At 37.3% G+C, this 27,839-nt stretch overlaps 1 protein-coding gene across 1 annotated transcript in view; it reads right to left on the bottom strand.

Moving 5' to 3' along the window:
- Positions 1–24,402, bottom strand: part of EYA3 (EYA transcriptional coactivator and phosphatase 3) — a gene marked incomplete in the record, with an annotated part of 89,910 nt that extends 65,508 nt beyond the window's left edge. The window contains 3 exon segments of the mRNA XM_045164637.1: positions 1,829–1,929; positions 23,722–23,842; positions 24,228–24,402. Coding sequence (XP_045020572.1) covers positions 1,829–1,861 — 33 coding nt within the window.
- Positions 24,403–27,839: the final 3,437 nt, after the last annotated feature.

Genomic DNA, 27,839 nt, shown 5'->3' with positions numbered 1-27,839 from the left:
CAGTGTCTCTAACTCAGCTATTTGTTCTCACACTGTATATCTTTGAAACATTGCTGAGGATGATTTTTAACCCTACCATTTCCCTGATTATTAATGTTCCACCAGGGATAGGGGAATGACATTTTAAATGTTTCAAAAGGTCATTTTACCAACTGCTTAGGTCTTCCTAGCTTTATACTTAAATGAGGGGACTAAAAGAGTAATAGCAAAAGAATCACTGATATGCATGTCTGAACATAAAGTAAAATACTTAAAATATATTAGAGGACTTTATCATTTAAATGGAAGCAGGTGACCATCTTTCGTTGATGTAAAGAATACATCTAGAACATGAAAAACATACTCTGTTATCTTCTTTCAACATTCAAAGTTTTTTAGGCTGGACTTTTACTGAGAGGTAAAAATGTACCACTCACTATTCTCTTAAAATGCAAGAGGCTTATTCAGGAGAGCAAATTGAATCAGTATTTATCTTATTTCAGAAAAAGAAGCTCAAGTAAAAGGAAAAGATTCTTTAACAAAAAAGTATTTTAAGAGAATGATTACTATGTCTTCCTTTTTTAAATGCTATGGGTTAAAAAAGAAAAAAAAAACCACTTAAAAAGACCAAAAGAAAAAAAAAAAGAAACCATGGTAAGGCAATAAATCTGTAGCACCCAAGTACATTTAAAATTAATTTATGTTAAATATTTAAAAGAAATTAAGAATTCAACTTATTCTCGAGGGTCTTATCAATTTTAAAGAATTAGCCAGTGGTCAAATTATATTTTCTTGAAGAAACTATTACTACTTAAAAAAATTTAGTCAGGGAAATTTAGGCAAAAATAAAACTAGATTTTCCAGCAGAAATGGTATATACTGTTTGGTAAATGTCCTCTTTTATTTTCTAAAAACTTTAAGAATAGCACTGCTTTAAAAATGACAACAATTAATTTTCTATTAGAGCACAGCCGATCAACAATGCTGTGATAGTTTCACGTGGACAACAAAGGGACTCAGCCATACATATAGACACATCCATTCCTCCCCAAAGTCCCCTCCCATCTAACACTGAGCACAGTTCCCTGAGTTATACAGCAGAACCTTGCTGGTTATCCATTTTAAATATAACAGTGTACACATGTCCATCCCAAATCCCTAACTATCCCTTCACCCCATCCTTCACTACAGGCAACCATAAGACTGCGAGTCTGTTTTATTTTATAAATAAGTTCATTTGTATCATTCCTTTTTAAATTTTACATGTAAGGGATGTCGGGGCTTCCAAGGTGGTGCTAGTGGTAAAGAATTCACCTGCCAAAGCAGGAGACATAAGAGATGTGGGTTCGATCTCTGGGTTGGGAAGATCCCCTAGAGGAGAACAGGACAACTCCATGCCAGTATTCTTGTGTGGAGAATCCCATGGACAGAGGAGCCTGATAGGCTACAGTCTGTAGGGTCCCAAAGAGTCAGACATGACTGAAGCAACAGTCATGTTTTAGCAGCAGCAGCAAAAAGGATGTCATGATATTTCTCCTTTGTCCAACTTACTTCACTCAATTTGACAATCTCTAGGTCCATCCATTGCTGCAAATTAGCCACTGCTTTTTTAAAATGGCATTTCTAAATACAATACTTATTTTGTAAAGCTGAATTTTCTAAGCAGACTCTTTGGCATTGTCAGCAAAATATAAATTTAAGTACAGTTTTCTTAGAAGAATATTATTAAGGAGTCCTTTCATCAATTTTATTTCTAACTTAGAATCTGTAGTATAACTGAATAATATTTAAAGTTTCTTAAAATTAGCCTTTCTACAATAAACTTTAAATTGTTAAAGGAAATACTTACTGGTTGCTCTGGTAAATCTTGCTCTTCTTCCATCAGGACCACTATTTCTTTATTACGCTTTTGTGACTGGATTGCAAGTATCCCCCAGCAGTCTTCACAATCTGTTTAAAAAAGAACAGGGATTCAACACTTTATGTACTCTTAGAGCATTATCATTGAGGCCATCAGAGAATAATTTTTAAAATATTTTGCTACCTCAATCTTTCTACGTGAGCTCTAATCTCAAATCTGCACGTGGCTTTTCAAAATTGACATGCTGCACCAAGTCAGGTAGGTTTACCTGACTTTATAATACCTTGCAAAAGCCAACACGTGGAACCACTTCTGCTGTACTTAAAACACGGTTACTATAGTGCCCAAGGCATTAAACACTGTAACAGCCATGTAAATGAACTAAGACACAATTTTTTAAAAATTTGGGTTATATTAAAAATTTTAAACATTAGCCGAGCCAGTCAATAACTTACGATAACATCCAGCCTGCTTTAACATGGACTATTTACATAACTGCTAACACACACAGGATCACTTTAAATAGTAGGTAAACTGAAACATCGAGTAAATACTTTCACAACCAACTATCTGCATATATGTAATTAACACAAAGGAAACTTTTGGATCTATTTTAATAATGCAAATAAATAAAGTGAAATATTGAATCACAGAATTAAGGAAAATAAAAATGAAAGCTAGGATCCATTTTATCCTGAAATAACGAGCTCCACTAAATTTACCACTTAGTCAATTATTAAAGCAAAACCTTTACTTTCTCAGCCTCTGCTCTTCCTGTTCGGATTTCCAAACTAGAGGAGAAAAACAGGACTCTAAGCCCCACATTTACTGGTGAAAAAAAAGAAAGAAAGTGAAAGTGGCTCAGTTGTATCTGACTCTTTGTGACCGCATGGACTATACTGTCTATGAAATTCTCCAGGCCAGAATCCTGGAGTGGGTAGCCTTTCCCTTCTCCAGGGGACCTTCCCGACCCAGGTATCAAACGGGGTCCCCTGCACTGCATGCGGATTCTTTACCAGCTGAGCCACCAGGGAAGCCCACACTTACTGGTAAGAACACGTTTTTGTGTCCTGCTGCCAGAAGAACAGAAAGATGTTAGAAAGCAAAATAATTATAAAAACTAAAAACTCCTCATTTCTATTTAACAAAAATGAGAATAGTACTTCTCCAAAACACATGATTATTTTTGCTTCTAATTAAGGTCACACCTGTTTTCACTTTTTACCAACCACTCTAACCAACTTAACATACAAAGCTAAATAGAGTAGAGAATCTTATTGCAGATGTAATGAATAAAAAGGGAACTGAAAAACTTCAATTGTGCCAATTTACCACCACTCCACTTCTACTGCTCTATCCTGGTACAATACAACATACTTTAGGGGCACACTCCAGAATGGGGAAAGGAGAAAAAACACGTGTAAGGGATACAATCAGATGCACAACTGTCCAGCTCTGACACAGCTTTCCTCCCTGCCCTGATCTAAAATGTCAAAAGAAAAAAAAAGTTTGAAGGTCAGAAGCACTTGATGCTCAATGTACTCACGTGTAGCTCATCCACAGAGCCTCAAAAGCTAAGTTCTCAAACTACATGACGCAGATAACTAGTGCTGCAGAATTACAGTGCGCAATAACTAAAGCTCACAGGAGCTATCTTCCCTGCACTTGTTTTGCTCTACTCAGGAGAGCATAACCAACGTGACGTGAAACTGATTCACAATTATGAAAGATGAAACGTTTTAATGTTTTACCAGCTTATATCTGATTTAGTTTTAAAATGAAGTGTCTTATCTCTATGGGATTTTTACAGAGCCAATGTACACAATATACATATATGACTTTATCCCGAAACAGGAAAATAGAACCAAATCATTAGAGAAATGTAATGCCTTTAAATACCTTATTTGTTAAAATTTTGTGTGACCAGCTCTCACCTAAACAAAAAGTGATAATATTCTATGTCTTACTTAATTGAAGGCTGTAACGACTGACTCTCTAATCAGTAGATTCTCAGCAAAGGAGAGTAAAGGGATATTCTTTCTCTTGGAGGAAGGGTTATAAATCTACTCCTGAGCAAGACGAAGGGAAGAGAAATAGTGTTTTTTTAAAAGAAAAAAGAGGGTACTCAATAACATGTGCTTTCCTTATTTTCTTGATTTTAAAAATATGAACAACGTTAAAGGAGAACACAGATCTCTTTTATAGATCAAAGGGGTCATGGGTTTTAAAAGATACTACTCTTAATAGCAGGGAAATAGATTCTCAAGCCATACAAAACTAAATGGTAAAATCTTGAATTTTGTTTTTTAGAAAAATGGTAATACTACAGTGATTTTACAACAGAAAGGGAATAGCTTCCTAGTTTTCTTGAGATAAATCCTATGGCAGGTTGCAAGAAAACTTTCGTTAAGAGAACAATTGGAAGACAATCTTTCTACCTCTACTTTTTTGTTTGAAAACAAGTACCCTTGGTTGTTTCCATCTTAAAAATTACCTTTATCTTTTTCATTTTTCAACTGAGAAAAATAAAAGGATCATAATTTTTACATTTTAAAAAAACTTTAAAAATCGAGTAATCAATGAACACCAATAATTTTGATAATTTTAGAGTTAACACAAAAAGCAAACTACAAAGGATGCATATGGCTTAGCGCTGCAGAATTTCTGGGATTCTGCTGGCATGTGATACATGTGAAGTCTGTAAACATACACTCTGGTACACTTGTATATAAAATATATTAATAATGACTATAACATATGTGATTCTATTACAACATGCATGTAAGAGACTGAGATGTGCTGTGGTTAGTTGCTCAGTAGTGTCTGACTCTTTATGACCCCATGGACTGTAGCCTGCCAGGCTCCTCTGTCCGTGGGATTCTCCAGGCAAGAAAACTGGAGTGGGTTGCCATGCCCTCCTCCAGGGGATCTTCCCGACCCAGGGATCAAACTGGGGTCTCCTGCATTGCAGGCGGATTCTTTACCAACTGAAGTACCAGGGAAGCTCCATGTAAGATACTTTCCATCAATATAATATTCTTCCTTCTTTCCAATAATTTGTTAAATATCTGAATTATACTAAATAAAAGAACACAAGTATTTATCATGTTCCTAGCATTTATCAATGTGCTAATAAAACTTTTAATATTAAGACCTTACATCATTTTCTACAAGTGGCACATGCTTACAATAGAAAGTCACACTTACTAACCACCAAATCAAAGTGTTGTAAGGTGCTCCAGTACTTGATAATAATAAAAGTACAGAATTACCATACAAATCTTAGTTTTCTTACCTTCCTGTACTCGCTCTGAAGTTTAACTGCATGTTTTGTCTTTTTGTTTTGGGGTGTTTCTTTTAACCATTAATATAACCTGACATTATTTTTACGTTCAGTGAGATTCATTTTTTTAAATTCAGTTTAGTCGCTCAGTTGTGTCCGACTCTTTCCAACCCATGGAAGACTGCAGCATGCCAGGCTTCCCTGTCCATCACCAACTTCCGGAGCTTACTCAAACTCATGTCCATTGAGTCAGTGATGCCATCCAACCATCTCATCTTTTGAAATATCCAATATCTTCTGAATTAAAATATCCAATAATATACAATGGCTTGACTTAAAAGTGGAAAGCAGATTCTTAACGTAGTGTAAATGAATGTAATTACAACTTACTCAAACAGCCAAACAAAACATATCCTGAGTGCATTTTTTGTTTTAAGTACTTTTAAGGCATTTGGATAGTAACAGCTTTTCATAATTTTCCAGTTTGAATTCTTACTATCGACTTTTAATTTAACCCTTTTACCACCATTTTTGGAGAGAGTTTATATCCACATGCCTTCATGGGCAGAAATCTGGAAAAACTATAACTAAAGGTGGTGCCAGTGGTAAAGAACCTGCCTGCAAATTCAGGAGACGTAAGAGACACAGGTTCGACCCCTGGGTCGGGAAGATTCCCTGGAGGAGAAAAGGCTATCGAAGTTTCCCCGGGGAAAATGAACAGCCTGCTTCCCAAAATTAAATAAATCTCAGCAATAATAGTTATAAGCATCAGGAGCCTGAAGAAGGTATCAAGAAGTAGGTAACTGGCAAATGTTTACCATGCTGTCCTCAAATATAATTACACATGTACATTGAAGAATGAAAACAAATAGCAAAATACCCTCTTCTATGTGGCCTGAAGAAAACTGCTTCAAGTACTATTATTCAACAGTAACTGAAATCTTCTAAAGGGGATCTATCAATTAATTTAGAAACAAGTGTCCTAACACCCAAAGTACCATGATAAAGCCTAAAGATATCTCTTCAAATTAAATTCTAATTTATAAACTAGGAGGCTTCATAAAGCAAAATCAGAAAAGATGTAATGAAAATGGCTCAAAACATAAGAAAACATATCAACGGTCTCTTGCAGAACAGTACTTAGTAGTAAGTATCGGTGGGATGATACTAAATGCTAATTTGGGTATCATAATCTATACAATCTATCAGGATGTTTCAAATAAATAAACAAAGGCTTATTCTAATATGTACAAACTTCTTACTGAAATTAGACAAAAATAATGATGGGTACCTTGGAGGAGAATAACAAAGTCAATTAAGGAAGATCAGTCCTACATCAGTCTTGAAAACCAACTATAATGGGAAGGATAAGAGACCTATTGATTACCGAGCATGTAAAACCCACTACATATTTTTACATTCGTTGTCTTACTTAATTTTATCTCCACAACCATCTTAAAACACAACTGGTTTATCTTCATATCCCCTATGCACAGGACAAGTGGAATTCAGAAATTTAAACAATCTACCTGAGGTTAATAGTAATCGTGTTTCAGCTTAAAGCAGAACTATATCAAATAAGGATAGTAGAGGATAATGGTGAAGGATGGCTGTGCAACACTGTAAATGTACTTAATGCTGTGGAATGATACACTGAAAATGGTTCAAATTATTAATTTTGTTATGTATACTTACCACAATTAAAAAAAAATACAAGAAGATCCACGAGACTAGAAAGACCAAAATAATGATCAAATCTCACAAGTGCTTAAAGTGCAGAAAACCCTTATTTAAATATTGTCAGAAAAACTGAGGATAATGTGGAGAAAAACATATCCACATCATACATTATGAGTAATTCTAAATACATGAAGAACTGAGCATTCAAATAATACTGGAGAAAACAGAATAGCCTATTTATCTCATCTGTGGGAAAGAGATTAAATTTGGGTCAATAAAACAAAGCATAAGCAACAAATCAACAGATCTGGTTTTGTAAAACATACTTTAATGCAATGAAAAATAACAACTGTAAGAGTAAAAGGATATAAACAAATGGAAGCAATACCTACAATAATTATAACAGATAAAACTTAATGTCTACAACATTTGAAAGAAAGTAAAAGTGAAGTCGCTCAATAGTGTCCAACTCTTTGCGACCCCATGGACTGCAGCCTGCCAGGCTCCTCTGTCCATGGGACTTTCCAAGCAACAATACTGGGGTGGGCTGCCATTTTACCCATCTTCTATTATGGGGGCAAAAGGATACAGACAATTTAGGTAACAACAAAGATCAAATCGGCACTCAAGGAAAAAAGATTCTCACTACTAACTGAATAAATTTTAATATTTAAAAAAAAACTTCACACATATTAAACTACAAAAAATAATCTAAACAACAAAACCTAAAGTTATCTGAAACATAAGAAGAAAAGTAATATTCAGGCCCTTGTTGTAAAACTGTATGTATCTTCAGACTGTTTTCTGGTTAGAGTATAAAAGATGTCATAAAATTGCCCGTGGCCTGATTAACTTTTCTTGGATTTTCCCCCCAAAATTAAATACAGGGGTAGAAGCTAAATTTATTTTAAAAACCAAGTGTTTCTTGCTCACAGAAATGAAAAATTAGAAACTATCAACATGTGGAGAGATTTACCTAAGCTGTAATTCTACATTCTGTATTAAATGAAATTGTAAATTTTTTTTAAGCTGTGCCAAGCGGCATGTGGATCTTATAATAGTTCCCTGACTGGGAATCAAACACACACCCCCTGCAATGGAAGGGTAGAGTCTTAACCAACAGATCACCAAGGATTTTGCTGTAACCTATTTCAATACAAGTCCATTAAAAAGGTGAAAAAAAAAAAAAGGTAAGATTTTACACTGATTATAGCTTATAATAATAGTTTAATAAGACTCAAAAGCAGATACAAAGGGATACAATTTGGATGTCTTAAGGTTTGTACATGCGTGCATGCCTGCTTAGTTGCTCAGTCATGTCTGACTCTCTGCAAGCCCATGACCTGTAGCCCGCTCCTCTATCCATGGAATTTTCCAGGCAAGAATACTGGAGCCGGTTACCATTTGCTACTCCAGGGGATCTTCCCGACCCAGGGATTGAACCCATATCTCTTCCCTCTCTTGCACTGGCAGGTGGATTCTTTACCACTGCGCCACCTGGGAAGCCCAGAGAGTAGCATGCTTCTTCATAAAAGCATTTACTAAACATTTAATTTAAAATTTTTTAACACTATGCTAAGCACTGTATCAAGAAAATTAATAAATATATTATACAGAATGATACTAGATAATCAGAAATTTTTGTCACTAGAAAAATGTGACTTTTATAACTTAGTAAGTACCTTTTTAGTTTTTTTGCATGTATTTCTTTCTTTGGAACTCCCTTTTTTGTATTTCCTGGATACAGCCTTAGAATTCTTTCTCAACATAAAATATTCATTGAATATCTGAAACCAGAAGAAAAATACTGAAGTAGAACACAGGATAGAATATGCTGGTATTTAAAGACATATTCTGAAAGAAATCATAATTACTTAGAGTGTTTTGCCTGCTTTCAAAAATTCATGTCAGTGTTGAAAATGCCATTTAACTAAACACTAAAATGTATATATCAAACAGAGTAAAAATATAAAGGCTTCATTAATTGAACCAGTAAAAGCTATTAATGTTAACTTCAAGCAACGAAGTAAACAAGAGTAAATTTTAGGAATTTACTCTTTTCCTGGATAAAGACTCTTAACTGAAATAATTTCCCCAGAGACTATTATTTTCTTGTTCTTCTAAAATGAAGGAATCGAATCTACAGAGGCCAGCAGTCTTAAACTCTGGAATCTTCTCTGAAAGCAACTTAAAAAGGATGATATACAAATTAAACTTAAATCACTAAAAGAAAAGTATATGCTTACCAAACAAATTTCAGGATAACATTATGAAAGTTTTGTTTAAAAAAAAAAAAATTGTAATTTAAATTGCATTAGACCACAAAGGTCTAATTTAAGGATGAGTTTACAATATTGAGTTCTATCTAAGAACAGAGTATGTATTTCCAGTTACTTAATATTTTTTTTAGTCTCTTAGCAGATCCTCTACATTTTTTTGTGCTGGCATTTTATCTTTTTGCTTTGTTATATTTTTCATTATATTTTCTAAAGAAGTTACTTTTTATATATAGGAAAGCTGTTAATATTGGCACATTAATTTTGTAATCTCCCCTGTTACCAAAGTCTCTTATTGTTTCTAACAATGAGAATAGTAAGATGGTTGATTCTTGAGTTTCATGTATATATTTTCCCCATCTGCATAAAAATAGTTCTTCCTCTTTTCCCAATATTAACCTCTTTATTTCTTCTGCTTGCCTAATAATATTCTTACACCTCCACTATAATAATAAGTAACTGCTAACTGTTGAGCATTCTTTTCTTTTCCTCACCTTAATAAGAATACATATTGCATACCACTACTAAGCATGACACTGGTGAAGTGATTTTCTGCCATCCACAAAAATGACCATATGGTTTTTCTCTTTACTATTAATATACTATGTTACTAGATTTCCGAACATTGAACCACATAATGCACTTAGTTCAGAGATGAACCTCTTGCACTATACAGTATTATTTTTAACGTACTGTTGAATCTGTTTTCTGGTACTGAATCCATGATGTTCAATAACTATATCTAATTTGAGAGGGGAAAGGCTATTTTTACAGGGTGAGTTCCCATTCAGGTCAAATACAGTCTTGCAAATGAGGTCTTTCGAGGAACCACTAGAAGGCTAAATAATAATGTTTTCTGGGAACAGGGCTGTGAAGGAGCTCCATTCTTGTCCTGCCCCTTCCAGTGGCTTCCAGGATGCTAGTTTTCACCATGACTGTGGGCTGTTGGTTTCCAAGGCTGGAGATAGAGAGAGGAGAATGGGCACAATGCAAGCTAAAATGCTACAAAGTTCACTGCTTTTGCTGAGATTCAGCTATTTTTCTTGACTAAACATTCAGATTGCTGCAAGCCTATAGTTAATTTTCAGAGTCCTGAAAGCACTGACTATTTTTGCCAGTATCCTCATTGCTTTTATGGAGAATTTTCAGAGGTTCTTACTCTGCCATTATTGTTGATATCCTCTGCATTTGAATTCCACTCAATCTTTACACTTATTAATGTGCTGTTCACCCTTTATGATTCTTAAAATTTCAATATTTATTTCCTTTTATATTTCCTCTGAAATAATTCTTACCTTTAAAATCTATATTACATTATACTAAATTTAGTGTTTTACATTAATTTATATTACATTATACTAAATTCACACTGTTCACTATTTCCTTTAGTGCTGGATGCATTGGGTACCTCTCTTTCACAGTATTAATTTTCCTTAAGTGGCTGATAAATCTAGGTTATTATTAGTTCATATTTGTAGTTAGGAGTTTCAACTAAGCATTTTTTTCTGAGTGGCCGAGAATCTTTGTTCATCTGTTATCATACACAGGTTCTAGTTATATACAATGACTTCTAGTGACTATGAAGAGGCAGGTAGGCAGTGTCTGCAGGCCACTTGCTTTCTGGATATGAATTTCTGCCTCTTCTGAATATCACATAAATTACCACGGATATATCTGGTCTCCCATGCCAGGACTCTACTTTAGAGAATACCTATCATAGCTTTATCTGGGCAAGAAACACTGGAATTAGCTACTCACTTTGCTTTTTGCTTCTGCTGCTTTTGTTGTGGAAGTCTATAGTTGCTTCAGACTGTGCTTGCTTCTTTCTAACCTCAAAATTCATTCATTCATTTATAAAATAATTATTGAGTGTCTACTATAGTGCCAGGCACTAGTTTAGATACTGGGAATTCAGTGATGAACACAAAGTCCCCAGCCTCAAGGAATTTTGTATTCTCACAGGAAGAAAACAAATGCATAAGGTAATATAATTTCACAAAGTAATAATTCTTTGGAAAATAAAACAAAGTAAAGTATAGAGCATGACTGCAGGGGAGCTATTTCAGATTAGGTGATAATTTATCTGAAGTGGTAACATTTAAGCAAAGCCGGGAATAATGCAAAGCAGAAAGCTATAGAAAGACGTAAAGGAAGGCTTTCAGAAGGAAACAAATGTAAAGAAACTAACAGGGTAACACCTAGCACTTTTGAGAAACAGCAAAAAGGCTGACTTTTGCAAGTTATAGGTGACAGGAAATGAGTCCGAGAAGCAGGCGACCGGGGAGATGACACAGAGCCTTGTAACACATGATGAGCAGTTTGGGGAGGTAATGGGTGCTTCAAGCACGAGAGTGATGTGTTTTGATTTATATATGCCAAATGCCATGGGGAGAAGAGAGACTATAAAGTAAGCCCTCCCTGAGCAGATTGTTTTATATGTTTCGAAAGCATTTCTCTGGGTTTTATCCAGGAGACGAACACCAGATGCTCAAAATCAAGAGTAAGAGCCAAGAAACTGATGAACCTCCAGGCCCCCTCCCATTCTCTACTTGAAGTCTGGTATATTTCTGAAACTTCTGCATATACTTGATGGCATGATTTCTTCTCCTATCAATCCAATTAGAAATCCACTAAAGTCTCACCAGCTGATGGCAACCTTTCTCAAGTACTGCTGCTGCTGCTGCTAAATCGCCTCAGTTGTGTCCGACTCTGTGCGACCCCACAGACGGCAGCCCACCAGGCTCTCCTGTTCCTGGTATTCTCCAGGCAAGAACACTGGAGTGGGTTGCCATTTCCTCCTCCAATGCATGAAAGTGAAAAGTGAAAGTGAAGTCGCTCAGTCGTGTCTGACTCTTAGCGACCCCATGGACTGCAGCCTACCAGGCTCCTCCTTCCGTGGGATTTTCCAGGCAAGAGTACTGGAGTGGGCTGCCATTGCCTTACCTCATAAAAAATACTTATCTAACTTACCCATTAACACAACCACTCAAGAGTCCTCTGTACCCTGGAGTCTGCTGAAGCAGACACAAATATCCAGCAGACCTATACTAAGCTGCCCTTAAGGTTCCCTTTAAAGTAACCATAAGAGAGCCCTTCAGCTTTCACAATTTAGGCATCAGCACAAATCATGTTTCTGTGGCAAAAAAAACTGGAAACAACTACACCTTCCCGGTGGACTTTATGTGGACATACAAAAGCCATCATCACGTTGGTTAACTCCTTCTGTAAATAAACAGCCCAGTCAACTGACTGTGGTAAAGCTGCTGAATTCTTCTGGCTACTTTATTGGGAGGCATGACTGACTAATGTATCATGGTATTGTCAGCCAAAGGAATATTTACAGTAACTTTACACTAAATACACTAATCAGAACTTACTGAGAAAGAATTAAAAAAAAAAAACACATTTAGGCTGTACCAAATTCTTATTAGGAAAAATATTTTATCAGGAATAGATTCTCTAAGAAAAATTGTTTTCACAATTTCTAACCTTCTTGGAAAATCATCCTTTGAAGTTGTCTGTAAATTAACACAAACTTTTCCCCACAAGCTTCCAATAAAATTGGGAGATAGTATTCCACAGGAAAAATTCCAAAACCACAGTAGAAAGTATTGAGAAGGGATGAGACAACCTGAATTAGTGTCAAAGTGACCTTAATAATAATCCCACAGGTCTACTACATTCCTTCCAACCCTCTTCAAATCTCTCTTCAGTTTTCAGTAACATGTCATGTCATTCACAAAGCATGAGTTTCTCTAATGTGTGGAGATTCGGACTCCACAGAATTCTCAGCCTCCAACACTTTATCTCTACCCTCCCTTAATCTAAAGTTAACATTTCTAAGAGAATCATATACTTTTCTATAGGTGCTCTGGCCTGACCCATGGTATTCTCCAATATGAATGTTCTATAAATGTGTTGCTTCCAGGTATATAGAAAAATTTATACCTTACACTATCCATTTTCTAAACTCAAAATCCTATATAGCATTCTATATATCTACGCATCACATCTATTAATCAGCTCTCCAGTATTCAAACAAAATTTACTACACATTGTATTAACAGAACTGAGTCTTTTGAAACATAAGTCTTTAGCTGTCAAAACTATAAAATCTAGGTTCAGATCTTTTATTAATATTTTACTTCAAATTTATTTGCCCCTTCAAAAATCCATCAGACCAAACATCATCAACCATAATTCCAGTGTATCATCACCCATTCAGTGTAGAGAGTAAAGAGTAGTGAAGTAAGTTTTAACACTTGTTATTTTACCTTTTTCAACATAATTCACCTCTGTAAGAGGCAGGTTTGGCAAGCTTGGAGCATGACCTCAGGAGTCTGACTGTGCCTGCTTAGTCACTTCAAATGTGTCTGACTCTCTGCGAACCTATGGACCGTGGCCTGCCAGGCTCCACTGTCCACGGGATTCTCCAAGCAGAATACTGGAGTGGGTTGCCATTTCCTTCTCCATGGAGTCTGACTGCTGCTGCTGCTGCTGCTGCTAAGTTGCTTCAGTCGTGTCCGACTCTGTGCAATCCCATAGACAGCAGCCCACCAGGCTCCTCTGTCCATGGGATTCTCTAGGCAAGAACACTGGAGTGGGTTGCCATTTCCTACTCCAATGCATTAAAGTGAAAAGTGAAAGTGAAGTCGCTCAGTCGTGTCCGACTCCTAGCGACCCCATGGACTGCAGCCCACCAGGCTCCTCTGTCCATGGGATTTTCCAGGCAAGAGTACTGGAGTGGGGTGCCATTATCTTCAAATCCCAGTTCTGGCACTGATGAGCGGTGTGGGAGCTTAGACAAGTTATTTAACTTTCCTGAGCCTCATTTACTTCATCTGTAAAATGGGAAAAATACTAATGTGTCTTTCTCAAAAGCTTGTCATGGGTTCAAATGAGTTAATATCTGTAAAACTCTTAGAACAGTGTCTCGCACATAGTTAGCATAATCTAACTGTTGAAGAAAAAAGTTTCTTTTAACAGACTCGGGACAGAAAACTGGTCTTGGTGAAAGTCAATTCATTACTAGTTCCTCTTAGTTTTTCAAAGGGCAAAATATTAATATTATTAAAGGTCCATGTAACAAGAGATTCCTGCAAGAGAGGCAACAGAATGGGTCTACAGCTCATAACCTTTGTCATTGGCTTTGATTCCAACACCACACAAGAACTTCCAAGTCCTCAAGGAAAGCTGTTGTCAAGCTCCTGGGCAAGAGAACACTGAATGTCAAACATGTCCTGTTATTTAGTGATATGAACTCATCATGGTCACAAACACTTTCAGGAGATTCAACTGTGTGTTATTAATAGCTAACATTTATGTAATTTGTTTTATGGGTCAGGCACTGTTCTAAGTACTTTATGCATATCAACTCATTTAATCCTCTGGATAAGTCTCTAAGATATGCACTATTTATTATTATTACCATTTAATAGATGAGAAAACTGCAGCACAGACAGTAACTCATCAACCTGGAATTCAAGCCCAGGCAGCCTAGCTTCAAAGCCTGAGGTTTTAAACCACAGCTATGTGCCTCAGTTTAGAACACCACAGACAGGACTAATGATTTTAAAAAGCTGATCAAGCTAAAAATGTATGCTATGCTGTGCTATAGTCACAAACAGCCAGAATTCACAAGTTAGATAACGAGAAGATACTAAGAAGGCCAGTTTTCTTCTTTATCATTTCTCATTCTTGTTCTTCCCCAAGGCCTCCTAAGTAAATATGAGTTAATACAAGTTAAGTGCCTTAAATAGTGCCTGGCACATAGTAAGTGCTCATTATGAGCTAAGAGGCGATAATGGTAAAAATAGTAGAGTCTGCCTGCTGACCCTGCCTCATTCTAATAGCTGTGATATGCTAGGAACTGTTGATATCTCTACCGTATTTCCCCTTTATGATTACAGGAAATGAACAGGGATAATAAATAAATCCACTATAACAAACCCTGAAGACTTTCCAGTCGTGTTGCTTTCACATGACTACATACACAGGAGCAAACTGCTTCGCTCCTCCGTTCTCTGTTCTTGGTTTACAAAGACTGGATGGGGGCCAGAAAAAAGCAGAATAAAGCACCTTTGTAACCTTTTGACCAGTTTCCAAGAGCAGAAGTAAAGTTTGTAAAAGCAATTTAATCAAACTAAACTTTGACTGTTAGATGGAAACTAAAAAAGGATTCTAATGATAGAAGCTCTACATACTACCAAAGCAGTGTCAACCTCATGATTCTGTATTACTGCAGTTTTTTAAAATGATGTGCCTGAGACAGAGGTGACGGAAACAATAAACAAGGCCTCCTCCAATCAACTGCTCTGCACAATTATTTAAGTTAACAGCTTAAGAGAATCAAAATACATTTTGGTGAAAAAAACCAATAAATCCAAGCATCTTCAATTCCAAAAAAATTTTATCCTGGTAAAAAAATCTAGTAGTCACTAGAATTTTTCAAACTGTAGGTTCAATTCATTATTAGATTATCATATCCATTTAGTGGCTATTAATAGTTTGTTTTGAGTGAAATGCAACTGGTGGTGGTTTTAGTTGTGTCTGACTCTTGCGACCCCATGGACAGTAACCTGACAGATTCCTCTGTCCTTGGGATTCTCCAGGCAAGAATACTGGAGTGGGTTGCCATTTCCTTCTCCAGAGGATCTTCCCGACCCAGGAATTGAACCTGTGTCTCCTGTGACTCTTGCATTACAGGCGAATTCTTTACCACTGAGCCACTAGGGAAGCCCAATGCAATTAACCAAAACTAAAACAAAATTAAATTAAACATTATAATGCATTACCAACATTAAAGATAAGTATTGTTTCACAAAACTTCTTTCAATTTTAAATATTAATATGTACATATATGTGTATAAGTACTGGATAACAATGAAAAATGCATCTTATGGTGGGTTGTGATCAAAAAAGTTTGAATGCTGTTTTACCCAAAGATTAAGGAAAAAAAAAAACTAGTCAAAAAGGAGAAAAATATCCACTTCAAGCTATGCATGATAAAACATTCAATATTTTAATGATTCTCTAAATTAGTTTTTTTTTTTTAAGGCAAGCCTCTGAAAATGAACAAAAAGGGGAAAAGGAACCATCTGGGTAATAATCAATAGTTTATCATAATTATTCCAAATAAACAACAATTTCACAGAATGAGAGGTACCAGCACTGAATAAATATATAACAGGAGATACACAGAAATGAGATAAATATATACTAACAGGAGATACACAGAAATGAGATAGTTTCAGTTTGTCTAGCTATTAAATACCACACCAATACGACAGATAAGCAAAAGCTATAGAACTCACTCTCAAGAACATTTATTTTTCAGTGTTATCTAATCACTCCTTCCTAAGGGGACAACAGAGGATGAGATGGTTGGATGGCATCACTGAATCAATGGACATCAGTCTGAGTAAACTCCGGGAGGTGTGGATGGTCAGGGAGGCCTGGCGTGCTGCAGTCCATGGGGTTGCAAAGAGTCGGACAAGACTGAGCGACTGAACTGAACTGAACCTATAGCAAAGTTAAGAACTGGTGAAAAGGCACCAGTCAGAATGGCTGCGATACAAAACTCTACAAGTAATAAATGCTGGAGAGGGTGTGGAGAAAAGGGAACCCTCTTACACTGTTGGTGGGAATGCAAACTAGTACAGCCACTATGGAGAACAGTGTGGAGATTCCTTAAAAAACTGGAAATAGACCTGCCTTATGATCCAGCAATCCCACTGCTGGGCATACACACTGAGGAAACCAGAAGGGAAAGAGACACAAGTACCCCAATGTTCATCGCAGCACTGTTTATAATAGCCAGGACATGGAAGCAACCTAGATGTCCATCAGCAGATGAATGGATAAGAAAGCTGTGGTACATATACACAATGGAGTATTACTCAGCCATTAAAAAGAATACATTTGAGTCAGTTCTAATGAGGTGGATGAAACTGGAGCCTATTATACAGAGTGAAGTCAGCCAGAAAGAAAAACACCAATACAGTATACTAACACATATATATGGAATTTAGAAAGATGGTAACAATTACCCTGTGTATGAGACAGCAAAAGAGACACTGATGTATAGAACAGTCTTATGGACTCTGGGAGAGAGGGAGAGGGTGGGAAGATTTGGGAGAATGGCATTGAAACATGTAAAATATCATGTATGAAACAAGTTGCCAGTCCAGGTTCGATGCACGATACTGGATGCTTGGGGCTGGTGCACTGGGACGACCCAGAGGGATGGAATGGGGAGGGAGGAGGGAGGAGGGTTCAGGATGGGGAACACATGTATACCTGTGGCGGATTCATTTTGATATTTGGCAAAACTAATACAATTATGTAAAGTTTAAAAATAAAATAAAATTAAAAAAAAAAAAAGAACTGGTGAAAAGGAAAAACAGATTTGAAAAATTCAGTGAATACGTTAATTACGAGGGTATGTTTTTTAATAAGATATACATGTGCTATTTTGTATCCTAAGTTGTTGTCCAGTCTCTAAGTCGTGTCTGACTCTTGCAACCCCATGGACTGCAGCATGCCAGGCTCCCCTTTCCTTCACTACCTCCTGGAGTTTGCTCAAATTCAAATCCATTGAGTCGGTGATACTATCTAACCATCTAATCCTCTGCTGCCCACTTTTCCTTTTGCCTTTTGTTCTCTAAATTCTGAAATATTTCAAGAAAAAAGAAAATCACACACACATTTTGGATTATGCTGTCAGTAAAGAGTGCGATTATCATAAATATCATCAATCTAGTAGGAAAAAATTAACATCATTGTGCTAAATTAAAATGCCCTCTTATTTTCAAAAAAAGGAACAGGTGAATCTGACCTAAATCTTCTTCAACTACTATGGAAACTAAAGAATAAGTTCAATTTCACCTAAGAGCTAATCATTCTAATTTATTCCCATAGTAATAGTACTGGCAGCAACAAACTGCCAGTTTTCCTAAATTCAGTAATTGCTACATTATTAAATTTCAGGTGAAAGAAAATTACTGACATTTTAGAAACTAAACTGATTATCAAACCCACATATAAAAGAGAGCCCCTTTTGAAATAAAAATCAAACGTTTAAATCAAAGAACATTCTAAATACCAGTAAGTAAATCACCATGGCAATGCTTATACTTTTCACTTAATAATACTTTTCTGACAAAGAAGGGAAAAAAATCAAGACAAAAGCCACCATTGAAAAATAGTATACTTAATTAACATGTCTGAATTAATAAGGAGGATTAATACATAAGAATTAAAATAAGCAGTATCTGTAACCAAGCATCACTTCTGACCAGAAACAATGTAGTTTTTTGTTAACCAGATCCCATGATTCTCAGTTATATTTGAAATACTCAGAAAAATAACTTCTCATCACATATAAGTTTCAGGCTCTGGCATTCAGATGCACCTCAACTAATATTAAATCATCTCCTTCCCTTAGAGAGGCAACAAAATTTTTAAATTTAGAAATAATAAAAGCACATAAAAAAGTAGTAGTAATATGATTAACAATATTCTAAATAACTATTTGCATTTTAAATTAAAAAAGGAACTGTTTTATGAAACAGTTTTCTAAAGTAAAAATAAAAACACTAATTTAAATGTATTACTCTAAATATGGTAGTCCTGAAGATGGGTGCACTTAATTTTGCACAAATTTCCAAATCTGGAAACGAGACTAGAGGTAAGTCAGAAATTTCAGTTTTAGTTTTCTGTTTTATATTTCAAAGTTGTTAAGTTCATACTGTGGTCAGTAAGATTTCAAAGTTCAAGACTATTACATGAATTTATTTAATATTCTGCAAATCAGAGAAAGTGAAAAATTAATGTCAAGAGGTAAACATTTTAGTAACAGAAAATACATTTTGTTAAACTCCCTTTTCTGCAAACACCTCAAAAGTAATTAACTTCCATATAGTAATTTTTTAAGAGGGAAGGATACGGATAATGATTTGCTTCAATTTGTGGTTTTGGTCATCTAAAAAACCTAGGTAGTAAATGGTTTGCAATTTACCTTAAGCCAGCATTTATAAAACGACCAGGTAAAGTTCCCAACCAAAAGCAGTATTCTTCTGTGTTTCAGAAAAATTGGATTTTTTAACTGTTATGAAGGAAAAACTCATTAAACCAGTGGAACTTTGTACAAAAAGGTCATGAACTCTGGAGCTACAAAAACTAAATTCAAATCCAGCTCTCCTGCCAACTAGCTGTGTTACTTTGGGCAAATTATGTAACTTCTGTGTCTTGGTTTTCTCATTTGTAAGTGGAGATAAATATAGTACTTACTTCACAGTGTTGTAAGGATAAAAGAGTTAATACTATAAGTAAACCGTTCGGTAATTCCTGGCACAGAGTAAGTGCTACATAAAATGTGCTTAAAAAAAAAATTACTGTTTTAACACTACAGATTTTCACAGTTCAGTTGTGAAAAAGTTTCCAAAATGAAAATTATTTAATTATATGTATAAAGAAAGAACATGACTTTATATTAAGCTGTAATAAAGATTGATACAAGAACCTTAAATAGTGAAATCACTGAGTATTTTGAAAATTAAAAATCATAAAACCTAGTTTAAAAAATCAGGGGCTTCCCTGGTGGCTCAGTGGTAAAGAATCTGCCCGCCAATGCTGGAGCCGGGATGGATCCCTGGTCCTGGAAGATAACACATGCCGTAGAGCAACTAAGCCCATGCACCACAACTACTGAGCCTGTGCTTTAGAGCCTGGGAGCCCCAACTACTAAAGCTTGCTTGCCCTTGAGCCAGTGCTCCTCAACAAGGACAGCCACTGTGATAAGAAGCTCAGGCACCCCAACTGGACAGTAGCCCCTGCTCACCATAACTGAAGAAAAGTCCTCACAGCAACGAAGACCCAGCACAGCCAATAAATAAATAAAAATACTTAAAAAAAACACATATGCCATTGCACTAATAAGAAATGACACTTTCCTAAGATGGATTAAAGCTTATTTTAATTCTAATATTTTTCTTCCCTCTACACCATAAGTTATGTTTACTCTTATATTTTAATTCAGATATACACAAATAAAGGCACATTCAGAATCTAAGTGTAAATGTCAGCCTTGTATAACGTCACCTACTTCAGATGAACTGCCTATATATGTAATACATATATATGTACTATACAGCAGGTATCAAACATTTTTGCTGAATGTCTTACAAAGATTGTTACTATTTTCCAGGGTGAATAAAAACCTATCTACCTAGTACAAATATTAACCAAGCTAATAAGTTAAAGTGCACCCAACACAATCTGCAGCAAGATCTGTAAGATATTAAGCACGGACTGCCTTGGGCCAATCTGTTAACTTACAATAGGTCAGCACGAACTACTATTTCTCTTCTGATTTAAAACACTACCACATATTTAAAAGGGGAAAAACAGCAAAGATAAATTTGATGAAGCCCATATTTCAAATATCTTTTTTAATATATTACAAATAATAGAGAAAATATCCTTATTATTCTACATTTAATAATTAGATGCTCTAGAACTTGGGCTAATGTGATCAAGTAAAAATATCAAGATGATGATGTTGCTGCTGTTCCATTGTTTGCTATGTTCTCTGCAAATAAAACATATCAATAAGACAATTTATAGCTTAAGCTATATATTCTGTGGAAGAACATAAACCTGTATTAAGTTAATCAGCAGACAGAAAGTCCACCTATTTTTTCCCTTTACTATAAATAGAACAATTTGGTCCCTTGGTATAAACCAATTAAATGAATGTGGGGGGGGGTACTATTTCTAATAACCTTAAATACATTTTGAACTATTTTTATGTTGAACTATTTTTATTCTTCCTCCATTTAAATCACACATAAGTTAAAATATCTTGCTATTATATGCAGAACACAAAAATCTTTTAGACAACTACCAAAAAAGATGATCTATGAGCCTTTTGTCTGTAAGCAAAACAAAAAGAATGAAGTCATGGGGTGGCTTATGCAGATCACAGGAACCATCATACTGCAAGGTACAAATCACCAGGACATTGTAAAAATTAAAAATTTTTAAAAGTGTATTTTCCTTAAAACATATCCTAGGATTCAAGGATAAAAATTAAAGTATGTAAAACAAAGTGTAGTAACAGGTAAAATGACAAAATATCAAAATCAAAAAAGAGTCAAACGAAATCAAAACAGAAAAACCCTACAGGCAAAAAACTAATATGCAGAAATGTTATCTTAAATTAAGCGAACAGGCTTACAAACTAGGACTTTGCCAAACTAAAGCAGAAAGTTTTATGGAAAACCAACAGTGACTCCTCTCCTCAACTTTAAAAACACATACAGTAAGTCGTCTCCAGTGGTATTTTTTTCCTTTGGCAGGTTAAGAGGGGCAGGCTTTTCAGTAAATGGAAAGTCTATCACTATTCTGTGCAAAGAACAAGACCATGAACACAACTGCTCCAATGAGACCACAGGATGTTCATTTCATGTAAGGGCTTTCATGCAGAATTTATATCATAATAAGCCAAAGTGATTTTAGAGAAAAGAGAGAAAGAGACTCCCTAAGACTTTTCAACCTCTACTTCTATACAACACAGTTTCTTTGTGAAGTCTCTCTTTGAAGGCAAAAATGACTTAAGTCTTCAATTTTGTGGCTCAGCTGGTAAAGAATCCACATGCGATGTGGGAGACCTGGTTCAATCCCTGCGTTGGGAAGATCTCCTGGAGAAGTGAAAGGCTACCTACTCCAGTATTCTGGCCTGGAGAATTCCATGGATTCTATAGACCATGGGGTCGCAAAAAGTCGGAGACAACTGAGCAACTTTCACTTTGAATTTTAAATTCCACATCGTAGATTTCTTATCCCAAAACTTTTATTCCTAAGACAAATTTACTGACATTAATCACTAACTACAATATTGTGCTCTCTAGCTTACAGCTTTGACAGAACTAAAACCCATTTCTCTAGTTGCTTGAAGAGGACTTCTTTTGTGAAAAATGACCTTGGAAAAAACATCACCAATAAGCCCTAATTTCCTTATTTTGTAAAATGAAGGGTAAGTTTGAAATCTATGGTTCCCTCCAGCTGTAAACTACAGTACCCAATCAAGGTTTTAAACTCAAGACATGCTGAAGATGTAAAAAGTTCAGAAATGAAAAAGGTTGAAAGAGAGCCTTGCATCAATCCAAATATGGGTATATGTGTGTACAAAAGAAAAAAGAGTCCACCATCCTGGAGATAAGGAAACACAGAAATGTCAGACCAGACTCATTGGGGTTAGATTTTAAGGACTGGGAAATGATGAGGTCAGGTTGAACAGAAGCTAGAGTTTTCCAGTGTTAGGTGCTGCGGAGGAGGTAGTAGTAAGGAGCTTTCAAAAGAGCTTTCCTCAGTATTTAAAAAAGTCCTGCAAGCCAACCACAAGGGTCCTTTTCTGTGGCTTCTAGCACTAATATGGCCAAGCTCCAAAGTCTTTTGCTAAAAATAGCTTAAGGGATCAGCCCAATTTTGGAATAAGCCAAGGCCTATGCTATGCTTGCATATGTCTCATATAATGAGGGACACTTTTCTACAACTTATTAGTCAAAAGAAAAGCAGATGCTAAATGCTGTATTTATTCTGCTTGCTGAAGTACTAAATTTGAGAGCACAATTTACATGAGTACAGAAACTGATCACACAAAAACATTTACAATCAAGTGTGAGACATACACCATAAACACTGGAAAGACAAAAATAAAAATTATCCAACTCTCTGTCTCAAAACATACCTCAGATAACAATTTTTGGAAAACACCACACAATTATTATTAAAACCAACCCTTCAATTCAGAGATGACTAAGAGCCTACAGAGTCATTTAAGAAATTTACAAGAAACTTTAGCCTCAAAAATGAGAAAAAGATGGTTCTAAGGCTGAAACAGTTTAGCAAATTAGATGGTTTATGGTGAAAACAGTAAAAAAAAAGTCGTCAGAAGAACAGGCTAAGTAATCAAATACTGTAATGTCTGGTTTATTAAGAAACAAGAAAACAGAAAACTTGTCAATACGGTAAAAATGAAGAGACAATATACAACAGACAAAGATAAATGCACGCTAAGTTCAACAAAAGAAAAGGTACTTTGAAATTACTATAATGAACTCTTTAAGCATAAAATTTTTCAGTAAGAGCACACTAAAACTTTTGGCAATAAACTTATAAATCTGGGGCTAATAATCTCCCAAGAAACTCTGTCCTCCATCACAGCAACTGTTCTATAAGTAAAGTTCGTACAGAAAACAGAGCCGATCGTCTCAAAACATCCGCATTTTTGCCTCGGCTGTACATATCCATTCTCATGGGATAGAGAACACGAAAATGACAGGACGTCCTGATGACCTGTCGATTAACAAGATTGCACAGGCCCCACTGCCAGCAGTTCCGCGTGCCTGCCACCTGTTAGCCTGCTTTAGCGAAGCCCCCTAAACTGTGCTCCAGCGAAGAACCGGGAACGCCTTTGTTGTTTCCTAACTACGGAAGCTACCCGAGTTCAATCCAACCTAGCGCCTTAAGGAAAACTTCCCCCGGGCCGGGTAAATCTGCCCAGATGGTGACTTGGGCAAAGACCTTCTCTAGCTAAGAAAAGGCGGGAGAACCCCAAGCGAAACACAAATGTCACCTACTCGTTCCGGGAGGAGCTAGGCGTCAAGGGTGAAGAAAGTTGGGGAACTAGACCCAGGAACCTTGAGAGAGGCTCAGTTTCGCAGTTGGAGCAGGGTGAGCACAACGAGGAGGTGGGCCGCCCTGATGGGTGAAAACACAGGAAGATCCTGAGACCACAGGTCGGGGAGGAGAGGTGCGAAAGTGAATATGGGCAAAACCGATAGGCAGTGGCTTAGGGAAGCGCTGAAGCAAAAGGCAAGAAAACCAAGGCTTTTAAAAGGCAGATGAGGCAGAAGGAAAAAAGCAAGGCGAGAAGTGAGCAGCGACGACACAGGCTGAAACTGAGGTGAAAGAGGCGAGGCCGGCGTGAGAGAAAGGAACCAAATGAACTCAGGAGGCTCTGCAGGGACAAGGGACAAGCAAAGAGAACCCCCACCCACAGGGACCGGGACACAAGTCTTGACCGTCCGTCTACAGGCATTACCCGACCGGCTGCACTCAGACCCTGTCCGCAGCAGAGACTCACCCAAAGGCTGCAGAGGCCCCACAGTAGGACATGGGGACTGGTCCAAACACTCAGGAATACCAAGCGGCTGGAGGAAACGGCGGCGTTAGTGTGACCCGGATGCGCATCCCTAGGAACCGGAAGTCGGCGGTCAGGGTCATCACACAATCCACACATCGTTCCACCAGAAGCTTTCGGGCGCATGTGTCAGGCCTCAGGGGGCGGGGGCGGGGAAAACTCCTAGACTCCGCCCACCTGGCCGGCCTGGGAACCCCGCCCCTGGTTACGCCCCGCCCGGCGTCTGGGTGGTGCTTGGTGTGTGGATAGGCTGGTTGGTTCATGCAGCTCCCAGGCCAAGGTACCACTGAAGCACAAACTGCCCGCTTAAAAAAACAGCGCTCAGGTTTCAAGAAGATCTTTTAAAACGCGTGCAATCCCTCTCTCTCTAAAACGAACGTGAAATATTGGATATATTTGGTAGATTTAGAAAAATCGTGGGAGGAGAAATGGCTGGGAAGTTCTGGAAGGCACTTTTGAGGCTAGACCAAGGGGATGGTTTTATTCCCAGTATCAGTTTATTCATAATATTGTATTGAGGTTACAATTCATTTCTGTTTTGTGCACAATATTTTATGTAATAATTTTATCAGAAACAATTTTTACATGCTTCGTTAACTTTAAATTACTAACCCATCATGGGCAAGGAGCACGGTTGATTTCAGGTTTTGTTGGGGCCTGAAGTTTATTCAATTGGAGGACTCTCTTTAGGGAAATCCACAATTACAAATAACAATGTTAGGTATAAAAAATGAATGTTTAATGTGAGAAAAGAAATCGCAAATTACAAGTTTTTAAAATTTCATAAATAACACAAAGTCCGGAAGAATTAAGCACTACAAGTACTATTAGGTGCATGTCTGAACTACTTTTTTCCTACGTTTTTTGGCTGTATCTTCTTTGATCTCCTTTTCCTATGGCAATTTGCTAAGGAATGTCATTTACCGAAATCCTTGACTCCTGTCTCTCACACTGCACACCTAATTCATCTGTAAATTCTGCAGAATATGTCTTAAAAATCTGTCCAGATTCAGACTATTTCCCGCCTCTGTTTGTACAAGCTACAGTCAATGTGTGACCATTTGCTGTTTTTATATCCTTGCCCTTCCAGGATCTATTAACACAGCAGCAGTGGGCTTCTGTTAAAGCCTTAATCATACCAGGTCCCTCCTCCAGTGGATCTCTATTTTAAAATGAAAATCAAAATCCTTATATAAGCTGAGAGGACCCTCAAGATTTGACACTGCCCAGTACAAGTAACCTTATCTCTGACTTTCTCCATTATCCCTCCTCTCAAGACACACTGGCCTCTTTGCTATTTCTCTAATCGGCACATACACTCTGGGTCTTTGTGCTTGCTGATCCCTCTGCCTAGAATGCTCTTCCTCCAGATAACAGCATCATTCACACTTTCGCTACCTTTACATCTTTGTTCAGATGTCACCCTCTAAATGAAAACTTTCCCAGACAGTGTATTTAAAATTGAAGCATTACCATCCTTCCTGAATTTCTTAGCCCAGTTCCCTCACTTAATTATTCTATAATAACAGTTATTCTAACAATTTGCTAGTGAATTTAGTTTAACATCTCTACTCCCACCCCTCAGTCTTCCTCTCCCCATTCTCCTCTCACCAGAATGTGAGCTCCTGTTTTGTTCACAGATGTATTTCAGAAGAAACGCCAGCACCAGAAGAGAATTTGGCATGTTGAGGGCACCCAATAAATGTTTGTTGATTTAAAGGATAAATTGCTCATTTACTTTGCTTTTGCTCATCCAAAACCATACAAGCTGAGCCACCAACTCCACCAGGGGGGAGCCCATGAGTAACCAATGTGGTATTCCCAGAGAAGTTCTTCCTAAAGCATATATTTACACATAACTCCAAAATGTGGGGCTTCCCAGGTGGCTCAGTAGTAAAGAATCCACCTGCCAGTGCAAGAAGACGCAGGAGATTCAGGTTCGATCCTTGGGTTGGGAGGATCCCCTGGAGGAGGAAATGGCAACCACTCCAGTATCCTTGCCTGGAGAATGCCATGGACAGAGGAACCTGGGGAGCTATGGCCCATCGGGTTGTGAAGAGTCAGACATGATTGAACTTACATGCACCACGCAACTCTATAACACAGCTATCGGAAAGCACACCAACTCCTCCCCAGAGCAAAGAGTGCTGGCTGCTGCTGCTGCTAAGTCGCTTCAGTCGTGTCCGATTCTGTGAGACCCCATGGACTACAGCCCACCAGGCTCCCCTGTCCATGGGATTTTCCAGGCAAGAGTACTTGAGTGCTGGACCTACTATTAATAAAAACCCTCCAATGTCTTCATAGTCCCCTAAGAATAAGGTCCAAGCTCTTTACTATGGTCAGCAAGGCCCTGTTGGCTTTCCCTTCCTAACTCTCAGATGTCATTTCCAGCCTCCGTTACTCTTGAATTTCCACTTCCAAACTCTGGGAGATAGTGGAGGACAGAGGAGTGTGGTGTCCATGGGGTTGTAGAGTCGGACACGACTTAGCAACTGAGCAACAGCAACAACCCTCACATACAGCCATCCTACTCTTCTTTCTGCTTCTTGTACAAAACTAGCCTTCTTGCCTCAGGGACTAAACAAATACTATTCCTGCTCTCTCCAACTCTCTTCTCCGAACCTTCCATGAATGGTTTCTTCTGTTTCTCTCGGTGAAATAACACCTCTGAAAGATTCATACAGCCCCTCCCCCCACCCGCACCCATGACCCCTTCTTCCTGTCTGAAGCAGCTCCTGCATTCCCTTCCCATACCTTATCTTTTCTCCAGGGTCCCTATCACAGTCTGAAATGACCTTGTTTATTTATTGTCTGTCACTGGAAAGTAAGCTCCTCAGGGGTCCTTTTTCACTCTTATTCACTGCTGAATTCTCAGCACAGCACTAGAAGTGTGACTTGTTGTTCAGTCACCAAGTTATGTCCAACTCTTTTCAGCCTCATAGACTGCAGCATGCCAGGCTCCTCTGTCCTCCACTATCTCCCAGAGTTTGCTCAAATTCATGTCCATTGAGTCGGTAATGCTATCTGACCATCTCATCCTCTACCGCCCCCTTCTTTTGCCAAGAGCTGACTCGTTGGAAAAGACCCTGATGCTGGGAAAGATTCATGGCGTATAGTAGGTACTCAATAAACAAAACAAATATTTACTAATAGTTATTGAAGCTTTACTATGTGTTACTTACCATACACAGTAAATATAAATACTCCTGTTTCTCTTTTAAATCCTGCTGGTGATCTTGTGAAATACTATGATTATCTCTATTTTATAGATGAGGAAACTGAGGCAGGGGTAGGTTAAACAACTTGCTCAAGACCACCCAACTGGCAAGAAGCAAATCCAGGAGTTTAGTCCAGGTCTGCAGGACTTCAGAGTCCAGGATGCCTCTCAAATAACAGGCAGAGCAAGTATGGATTCATTTGCTTACAAGTTTCTTTTCTCTGAATTCAGACAATTTTGCTTGCTGTGATGGTCAGCAAGACTGGAAAAGTTTGTTGAGTTGTATTCCCTGCCCTACTGCACTATTCCTGGGGACAGATCTCAAGAAATATATCAAA

The sequence above is a fragment of the Bubalus bubalis genome, chromosome 2 (genome assembly GCF_019923935.1).
Source record: "Bubalus bubalis isolate 160015118507 breed Murrah chromosome 2, NDDB_SH_1, whole genome shotgun sequence".
Lineage (NCBI taxonomy): Eukaryota > Metazoa > Chordata > Mammalia > Artiodactyla > Bovidae > Bubalus > Bubalus bubalis.
This window is presented reverse-complemented; position numbering and strand designations above follow the sequence as displayed.